Source organism: Solanum dulcamara, chromosome 10, assembly GCF_947179165.1.
Source record: "Solanum dulcamara chromosome 10, daSolDulc1.2, whole genome shotgun sequence".
Lineage (NCBI taxonomy): Eukaryota > Viridiplantae > Streptophyta > Magnoliopsida > Solanales > Solanaceae > Solanum > Solanum dulcamara.
The window spans coordinates 10,487,758-10,497,983 of record NC_077246.1 but is presented as its reverse complement, the minus strand read 5'-3'; the positions used below and the strand labels follow the sequence as shown (position 1 = coordinate 10,497,983).

Below are 10,226 nucleotides of genomic sequence, written 5' to 3'. Positions count from 1 at the left end.
TTTTCAAACTAGGATGAATTGCCCAACTAACATGATTGTGTTTGACGTATTTATGCCATTTACACATAGTATTGCCTCTGATTTTTTAATTTCTTCTCCTGAAGCTTCAAATAATACTCTTAACTATTTACACGAAGGTGATTGAGGTATTTATGCAGTTTAAACAAGTTATTTCCTCTGTTTTCCCCCTTCAATTTCCCATCATTGGTATCAGTTCTATTTTATCTTCCATCAAATGCTCCACTTAGCTAATCAGAGGCCCTGAAGTGTTTATTTCAAGTGCAATTTGTTTTCTTTAATCTTCAAAGCTTAGTGATATGCTTTTCTGCCATGTCAAGATTTTCCTCTGTATTGAAGCTACATTTTACCAAGATGAGTGTTAAGTTGTGTGTACTCTTCTTGACTGTCACGGTGGTTGTAGCTATATATGAATATACTGTGAAGTTTAAGTGGCAGTTTGTTGTTAATCTGCTCACATATCTGGTTAACTAACTTCTTACATTGTGCATACCCTTTGAGAAGGGGAATTGTAGTAAATGACAGAAATTTTACATGTTGTTACCACCGATACACCGCCCGACAACCGTTCAATAATTGCTAATTCGATACCGAACTAACCGATATCTTATAGGTTGAATAACAGATTAGTACTTTTAAAAGTCGATAACCGTTAAGTCAAATCGTTAAGCATAATAATTCATCCAATCCGTCCGATAAGCAACCCTAGCTGAGGTTAACATGATCTAATCGATTATTAATAATATAAGAATTGTTAGTAGATTCAAAGAAGTTTTACTTTTAGACATAATTATTAAAAAGTGTTGTTTGAATCTTATCCTCTATTAAAGACTAAACCAGCACATGATCTCGTTAATAAAAATAATATGAATAGATAGTGCATGTAATGCAAATTTAAAATCATATTAACTCTTTGTCAACTTATATTATAGGCTTGAAAACATGATTGTGCTTGAATTTATACCGTCTCACAAAACCTCTTCAAATTACTTCTCCCTCCCTTCCTTTTTAACTTATTCAATATATTAAAAATAATTAATTTTTTTCTTTTACTCGTTCAAGTTTGACTGAAGTTTTGGGAGTTGAGAGTTGCAAGAAGTAAACATGACCAGTTTTTGTATATATCAGGGACTATTGTTGTGAAGGGGGCATATACATTTAATACCAATTTGATCATTTTGTCCTAAGTAGATCAGAAATCATAAAACCCTTCCTTAATCCCTAACGAATGACTGCTGTTTGTCTTGTTGAAAATTAGCAGGAATGATTCTTCTTCCTTATCGCAGAATTGTACTGAATAACTCTAACAACTTTGTCATGGTCTCCAAATATTTTCTCCACAAGCCATTCATTACTTTCCCAACAATACACAAGACAATTCCTGCGACTCATCTTTTCAGCATTTGCTTCAAGGCCCATCTCCCCAAACCGCGGAACTTCAAGCTTCTCATACAGGCCCCAACGAATTCCTCCACCAGGTACCTTTTTGCAATTTTATATTATTTGTCGAGGCATTCATTTTTTAACCTCTCTTGTATAAACTTCGCAATGTTTTTGAATCTGTTATTTAGGTACCGTCTGCACAATAGTTAGAAATAAAAAGCTTTATGTTAAAAGAAGAAGACATTCTCAAAATAGAAATGTGTTTGGATATTTGTAGTTTGTTTGAAGATTTCTCCGTTAATGGAACATCAAACCTTAAAATCACTTTTAACAAACTTTTTTCCGCAAAAGCTTCGTGAATAAACTTAAACAAACATATTTTGATTTTTCGTTGAAAGATTTCGAAAATTTTCCATGAAAAATTTCCACCTTTGTTATTTTAAAATATTGTTTATATAATTTCAGTTTCTGGGGTAATGCTGGAAGACCCAAAGGAGGATATTGCGGAGTCAGACCACGAGATGGCACTGAAGCAGAAATTGAGACAGATTGGAATAGATATTGGTTCTTGTGGACCAGGCCAGTACAACGGGTTGCTTTGTCCAATGGTGAGCTCCTAATTTCTGCTAACCTTTTTTAAAGAATATTTTGTGCGAAAGAAATAGTGTTCAAGAGGGATGACTTTATTTTTTAACTAGAAAAACAATCTCTCTATTGAGATGAGCATGTTACTTTGATCAGCAAACTGCACTGGACAACTGATCTGCTAGAATTTGTCTTGTCTTGGTGTTCTGCGATGACTAAATATTGAAATCATATTGATTTATATCATCCACGCTCTTATAGTAAACAAGAAGTAGAACTAAGTTCATGTAGATATAAGTGTAATGTGGTTGTTGCTATTGCACCTGATTTGAAGAATGACATCAACATATCATTTAGAAATGAAAAAAAGAAGATGAACAAGGAGCGATTTAGGATTCAATTTATGCAACTTTATAATGATTATGCATATCATTAGTTAAGTTTACTTTTATATTATTTTTCCTTCTTAACAAATTGCATTGTTGACTTTAATTCTAGATTTTCATAGAATTAATCAGGGGAACTCTACATTATCTGATATCATTGTAGGATCTAACTAAAAACCTATCATTGTCGGATCTAACTGAAAACCTATTAGATATAGCCATTCAAGAGGATGAAGTGTTAAATAAACTTAATAGGCATTTAGACATTGATTTCGTCACCTTATTTCAAATCATGAGATGAAATCCCATTTTTTAAAAAAAACTTGATTTGAGAATTTCATATCATGATTTCACATTTTTCAAATACAAAAATTGACCCACAAGTTTATATTTTGTAAAAAGAAAATTCGTCATTTTATATCTACCAACCATTTATTTCATATGTAAACAAAACTTATAGTTGATATTATTACTAATGATATTTACCAACAAACAGTTCAAAGTAACAGTGTTGGTTCATCTTCTAAGTCATCTGATTGAGAAATGCATGCTCAACATGAGAAGATTGTCTGTACTTTGTGGGAAAATTACATTAAAGAGTCTTAGACTACAACTTCTAATCTATTTTACTCCCTCCATTTCAAAAAGAATGACCTCCTTTCCTTTTTAATTTGTTCCAAAAAAATGACCCCTTTCCTGTTTTGGTAAAACTTTAATTTCAACTTTTCACGAGACATGTTTAAGGCCACAAGATTAAAGGATATTTTGGTACATTTGACATAACTTTAGTTTAGAACCACAAGATGAAAAAGTCTTCTTTGTTTTATTAAACTCCATGCCAAGTCAAAATAGTCCATTCTTTTTGAAACGGAGGAAATACTTTTTTCTATTGAACTAAAGTTTGATAAATAAACGTTGTATTTTTTTTGAATAGCTTTGTAATAGTGTATTACACTTTTGATATGAACTTTTGCTTACTCGGTAAGATTGTATAAAGAATTGAGACTATTTCGATAGTTTTCACAAATTAATGGATTTTACGTTTATGAGCATGAAATACAAATTGCACATCCAAACAAAACTTCTGTTTCATCTCATATGATTTTATATCAATGGCCAAATGACCCTTAGTCTTCATATCAGAACATGCCATTGAAAAGTTTATGCTTGTACCAAATGAAATTGCATTTTTGTTGGTTAAATTGTGTAGTATTAACATAGGACTATAAGATCCAGATTTTTTTGAATATAGCACAATAATAATCAGAATTTTAAAATAGTAGAACAATGTTTCCACAAAACATTAACTGTTTGTTTACAAATAATCCAATCCCTGCTTCATCCATTTCATTTTATGTGATGACATTTGATTGGTCACGAAATTTAAGTTAGTTAATTCAATTTTTTAATTAGATAACTGGTATAGGGGAAAAATATTGTGAAATAGGGGCTTATTACATCACTATTAAATTCCTGGGCAAAAACTCAGAATTTTAGCTGGCACTTATCAGGTGTTTATGCCCCAAACAACAGAGAGGAAAGGGAAGAGGTATGGTGGGAGCTGGGAGCTGGGAGCAGTAAGGAGACTATTTAATGGTCCTTGGGTGATTGCTGGGACTTTAATGTTGTAAGGTTCCCTTCTGAGAAGAAAAGCTGCATCAAACCACTAAAGCCATGGAAGATTTCTCAGACTTCATTGAGGATATGGTACTAGAGATCCACCATTTATCGGGGGTAGTTTTACATGGAGAAAAGGAGACAGACATGACGCAACAACAAGACTAGATAGGTTCCTATTCTCAGAAGAATGGGAAGTATCCTTCAAGAAAATTAAACAATCCGTTGTTACTAGAATGTGGAAATTGGGAGAGGTCATTGTATTATTTTAAATTCGAAAATTGGTGGTTGCAAACTGAGAAATTATATGAGAGTTAAGGGGTGGTGCGATTTTGAACTTTGTACAGGAAGATCGAGGGTTGTATGGAAGGGGAGCGTTGGAGTAACTGGTAAAGTTGTTGCCATGTGAACAGGAGGTCACGAGTTCAAGCCTTGGAAACAACCTCTAGCAGAAATGCAAGGTAAGGCTGCGTACAATAGACCCTTGTGCTCAGGCCCTTCCCCGGACCCTGCGCATAGCAGAAGCTTTAGTGCACCGGACTGCCCTTTTATCGAGGGTTGTATGGTTGAAAGAGGGGGGATAAAAATACAACATTTTTCAACAGAACAACAAATTTTCACAAAATATACAATAAGATTGATAGCCTTTTGATCAATGGGGCTATTGTATTTGAGGCAGCAGTGATCAAGGAGGAGATCAAAGGTTTCTTCCAAAACCTTTATAGAGAGAAGAGAGAATGAATACTAGACACCTCAGTTCAGCCCCAGCGAATAAGCTATGTTGAATGAGGAAGATAACTTATTGCTGCAGAGTGAGTTTGAAGAACAGGAGATCAAAGAATGTGTGTTTGCTTGTGCAGGAGATAAGACTCCTGACCCAGATGGTTTTACTATGGCATTTTTTACATATAGTGTTGGGAGGTGGTGAAGACAGATGTAATAGCTGCCATCCAGAATTTCCATAGTCAAGGCTACTTTGAAAAAAGCTTAAATGCTACTTTCATAGATTTGATCCCTAAAAAGATGGGTGCATCCGAATTGAAAGATTTCAGGTCCATTAGCCTGATTGGCAGTGTCTATAAGATCATATCCAAGATCCATAAAGTCTTAAGAAAGTGATGTCCAAGCTGGTGGATAGACATCAAGTGACTTTCATTAAGGGTAGGTAGATCATGGATGTCATACATTTTTTTTATAAAGATCATGGATGCCATACTTATTGCCAATGAATATGTGGATGTGAGGAGCTTAACTAAAGTCCCTGGGATTCTATGTAAATTGAATATAAAAAAGTCTTTTGATCACCTCAATTGGAACTTTCTCTGGAATACACTTGAGAGGATGGGATTTGGAAATAGGTGGATAAACTGGTTGAAATACTGTGTGAGTACAGTAAAATTCTCAGTATTAATTAATGGTACCCCCTCTGGTTTCTTCCACTCTGAAACAGGATTAAGGTAAGGGGATCCTCTCTCCATTTCCTCTTTATACTTGCTATGGGAGTATTGAGTGATATGTTTAAAAAAACACCATCAAATAACAGGATCAAGGGGTTTCTGATGAATGATAGTGACATTTTGAGCTTAAACATCTCCCATTTACAGTATGTTGATGACACCTTAGTGTTCTGTGGTTCAGAGAAAGAGAAACTGAAGCATCTAAGGATCATTTTTATTCTATTTGAAGCTATTTCCGGATTACACACAAATTGGGGCAAAAGTTTTGTCTAACCAGTGAATAAAGTTCTAGATTTCAACAGTTTGGTTGGTATCCTAAGAGGTAAAGTGGGAGAGATACCTACTACCTACCTAGGGATGCCTTTGGGAGCAAAAAGTAAATCCAAGAACATATGAAATGCAATGGTGGAAAGTGTGAAAAGAAGTTGGTTACCTATCTAAGGTGCCTTTGGGAGCAAAAAGTAAATCCAAGAACATATGAAATGCAATGGTGGAAAGTGTGAAAAGAAGTTGGTTACCTATCTAAGGTGCCTTTGGGAGCAAAAAGTAAATCCAAGAACATATGAAATGCAATGGTGGAAAAGTGTGAAAAGAAGTTGGTAAATTGGAGAAGCCAATACCTATCTTTGGGTGGAAGTTTGACTTTAATCAATATTGTGATTGATGCTATGCCAAGTTATATGATGTCACTTTTTCCTCTGCCAAGGAGTATCTTAAAGAAGCTAGAACTTTTTTGGCAAGGAAATGGAGAGGGGAAAAAGAAGTATCACTTGGTGAAATGGGATGTTGTGATCAACAATAAAAAAGAAGGTGGAATTGTAATGACCCTCAAGGTCATTTTTGGAATTTTTGTAAAATGACCATTTTACCCCTCCCTTTAGATGCCCCGAGTCATTTCTAATTGTTATCGGGTGTTGATTTTTAGAAAATCCTATGAAAAGTTAAGTCCTTGGAAATTTTGAGTTTCATAAGCTTTAAGTGTTAAAAAGTGGTATTTGGGGTCAATCGGAGCTACAGATCTCGGAATGAAATTCCGTCGATTCCAGCAGCTCTGAAATGTTGAAATTGGGTTAGGAGACTTTATGGAATCAGTTTTGGAGCTGTAACGAAGATTTGAGGCCGTGAGTTGAGAATTTGAGGAACTTTAAGCCAAGGTTTGACTTTGGTCAACTTTTGGAGTTTCGATGCTCGGAATGGAATTCTGACAACTCCGTTGGATTCAGGAGATGGTTTTTGGTCTAGAAGAAGTGTTGGTTGAATTTTTAGAGGTCCCGAGTCCATTTTGGTATTTTAAAAGCCTAAATTAGTTTAGTTGCGACTTTTTGAGTTTTGGGCTAACGAAATCTCGAATTCAAATTCTGATGGTTCCATCAGCTCCGGAATGACCAAATTAGGCTAGTAGCACTGTTGGAATAACTATCGAGTCAATCGATACGAGTTTGGGGCTATTTGGCGCTTTTGACTTTGAAACTTAGCCTATAGTTGACTTTGGTCAACATTCTTGGAAAATGCGCTCGAATAAAAATTCTGACAGCGCGGTTAGTTCCGGAATGTTGATTTTAGTCTAGAACGACCCTTCGTTCGCTTTTTGAGACTTCCGGACTAATATCGAGGCCCGCTGTGAAATATGACTTAAAATAACTCTTGGATGTGGGACCCACTTTTTATTATAATAACCTCGTATGAGAATTCTGAATGCGCCATTGAGTCCGAAATATCGAATTTAGTAGGGTAGCATATCTGGTTTATTTTTATCGGATTCCGAACGAATTCCGAGGGTCCATTCGGAGACTTTAAATAATGGAAAACTAGAAAAATCTGGTGCAATAGTGCAGATTTTGCACCAGATTTTCAGATTTTTCTCCTCAACTTTGAACCCTCATTTCTTGAGTTCTAGAGCTCCAAATTGGGTGATTCAAAAGGCAAAATTGTGAGGTTTTTCGTGGAGAACGCATTGGAGAGATTGAAAACTGATTTGGAGCATTCGATTCAGGTAAAAATCGTGATTTTATTTGCAGCAGTATCCATTTTCGGAATGGATTTTTGAAAAACTTTGACAAGTTATTTCTTGACCAATATAAATCCGATTTGGGTGATTCCAGAGGCTATCTTGCGTGCAAATTTAAGGAGAACATTGTGGAAGTTTTAGAATCTGTTTTTGGCACGTCGTTCGAGGTAATAAATTAATTTTTAGCTGCAGATTTAGTGATTTTTGGAATGAACTTTTATTGAATTTTGAAGGAGTGTATCTTGGTCAATATAACTTCGTTTTGAGTGATTCTTGAGGCTAGATTGTGGGGTTTTTAGCAAGGATCATCATAGTGCAATTTGTTTGGGTTGAAAGAGTCTCGTATTTCCAGAATCTACTGATTTCGATGCTGCCATTTTTGGTCCTTTAGTCCGAATTTATGAGTTTTGGTTGTTTGATCGTCTTGCGTAATTTCCCACCCCGAATTGTATTATAAATCTGATTTTTGAGCTTGGGTTGACGTTTAGAACCAGTTTTGGGGGTCAAATCCGGAATTTCGTATGTGGTTCCCACAATTCCCGTTTTCGACCCAAAAATTAGTCCATTTCCAAAAATTATGAAATTAGTGTCGAAACGACCGTATCGATGTTGTGGTTCTATTTTTGACAGCTTGGTAGCGTTCCGAGGCCGTTCGAAAGGGAAAAGCTCCAGCACAGTGATTTGGAGCCCGCGTGTTTGGCCTACAGGTAGGCTACGGTTTACCTTTCTTTAGATTGAGTTGGAATGTGTGAAAGCATGTTGAAATAGTTGGGATTTTGGTTGGGTAGTTTAATTGTATATCTCAAGTGTTAGAAATCATGTTTTAGGCTTGTTATCGGGTTTTTCGGGTATTTAGAAGCAGATGTATCTTATCGTTATTTGTTAGTATTATAAGGAGAGTTGAATGAGCATGTTGTTGATACTGTGGAGTATGTTGGCCTTAGTATAGGTGTTAGAAATCATGGTTTAGGCTTGTTATCAGGTTTTTCAGGTATTTAGAAGCATGTGTATCTTATCGTTATTTGTTAGTATTATAAGGAGAGTTGAATGAGCATGTTGTTGATACTGTGGAGTATGTTGGCCTTAGTATAGGTGTTAGAAATCATGTTTTAGACTTGTTATTAGGTTTTTCAGGTATTTAGAAGCATGCGTATCTTATCGTTATTTGTTAGTATTATAAGGAGAGTTGAATGAGCATGTTGTTGATACTGTGGAGTATGTTGGCCTTAGTATAGGATGTAAACTTGCTTTATATGCCCGGTGTCGCTCCGGTGGACTTAGATCCCTGTAGAATGGTGTAGCGGACTAGTGCCTAGTAGTTGGCCTTAGCTAGGCGATACCCTTGCTCTTAATAACACTCCCACCCATAACTCGGTATAGTCATAACTTTTGAGATGCGTTGCCAATACTAGAATTCATGATCGTTTGGCTTCGGCTCCGGTTCAAGTTTTGGCGGCATATCAGTTGACACATTGTGGAGGAAATTCTCGGTACTGTTGTTGATTAGTTGGAAAGGATATATTCGGCACCATGGGATAAATTATCTGTGAGCATCCGGGTACCCAGTCCCGGCCTCCGTTCTGAATTATCGGGGAGCATCCGGGTACTCAGTCCCGGCCTCCACTGACTTGCTAGTATGATGAGCATCCGGGTATCCAGTCCTGGCCTCGATCATACCGATGTATTACGGTGAGCATCCGGGTATACAGTCCCGGCCTCGACCGTATCGATGTATTACGGCGAACATTCGAGTATCCAGTCCCGCACTTATGTATTATGGCAAGCATCCGGGTACCTAGTCCCGGCCTTGGCCACTTTGAATATTTGGGCGAGCATCTGGGTCCCAGTCTCGGCCTCGACCCCTAAGTCACCCCTAGATCGATTGACTCTTGGAGATTCTGGGTTTTGGAAATGATACAGTACTTCGGTTCCTGACATCGCATATTCTTGGTTCGTAGCCTTGGTAGTTGTAGCTATTCTGTGTACTCGGCGAACTTATGGGGGTTCGTTCGAGTTTTTATTTAACTTGCGTACGAGTGTCCCGGCTGGGCTTATGGGGGCCTAGTTGGGTATAGTTAGCTGTAACTCTCGTAGATAGTACTCTTTTCACTTTAGATGCTTATGTTGATTCCTATTTAGGCTTATTCCTCTTTTTCATATTGTTTTCACCTTTTCTGCTCAGTCGGCCTATGATGCCTACTGGGTACCTGTTGTCTTGGTACTCATACTACACTCTGCATCTACTTTCGTGATGCAGGACCGAGCACCAGCTAGTGTCACGAATAGATCGATCTTGTTGTAGTCAGATTCGGAGACTAGGGTGATAACTTAGCGTTTTTGGATCACTTTTGTCTCCTTCAGAAAGGATGGCCCGTCTTTTGCCTTCTGAGACTAGTCAGTTGTTTTATATCTTTTTGGTCCACTTTCGGGACTTGTACTCATATTTTATTTTATAGCAGCTCTGTACTTGTGACTTCCAGGTTCTGGGAGGGATCTTTAGTTGTTTAAAACATGTTTTGGTTTACTTCCGCTTATTCATTCTGTTTACTTTTATAATTCAATGCTCTTACATAGTTTTTGCCTTCAAACACATTACTTGAAGTTCTGGGTTGACGGGTTGGCTTACCTACTAGAGAGTTATAGTAGGTGCCATCATGACCTGATGAAAAGTGGGTCGTGACAGGAATGGACATAAAGAACCTCAAAGTACAGAATCAAAGCCTCCTCTTAAAGTGGCTTTGAAGGTTTTTCTCTGGGGAACAAGGTTTGTGG

The 10,226-nt window shown here is 36.9% G+C and overlaps 1 protein-coding gene across 2 annotated transcripts; it reads left to right on the top strand.

The window, feature by feature from the left end:
• Nucleotides 1-997: 997 nt before the first annotated feature.
• Nucleotides 998-9,851, top strand: LOC129870869 (uncharacterized). 2 transcript variants are annotated; one of them, XM_055945749.1, is made up of 3 exons: nt 998-1,496; nt 1,867-2,009; nt 9,712-9,851. In XM_055945749.1, exons 1-3 carry the CDS (start codon nt 1,282-1,284, stop codon nt 9,726-9,728), a joined length of 375 nt encoding a protein of 124 aa, XP_055801724.1. In that variant the 5' UTR covers nt 998-1,281; the 3' UTR covers nt 9,729-9,851. The 2 variants fall into 2 exon arrangements, with proteins under 2 accessions (XP_055801724.1, XP_055801723.1); XM_055945748.1 differs by lacking the exon at nt 9,712-9,851 and having other exon boundaries at nt 1,867-2,232.
• The last annotated feature ends 375 nt before the right edge of the window (nt 9,852-10,226 follow it).

Bases quoted from the DNA above. Each gene is read 5' to 3' on its own strand.
- LOC129870869 (XM_055945748.1), top strand. From the start codon at position 1,282: ATGATTCTTCTTCCTTATCGCAGAATTGTACTGAATAACTCTAACAAC. The intron at 1,497-1,866 runs GTACCTTTTTGC...ATATAATTTCAG, and splicing joins CCAACGAATTCCTCCACCAG to TTTCTGGGGTAATGCTGGAA.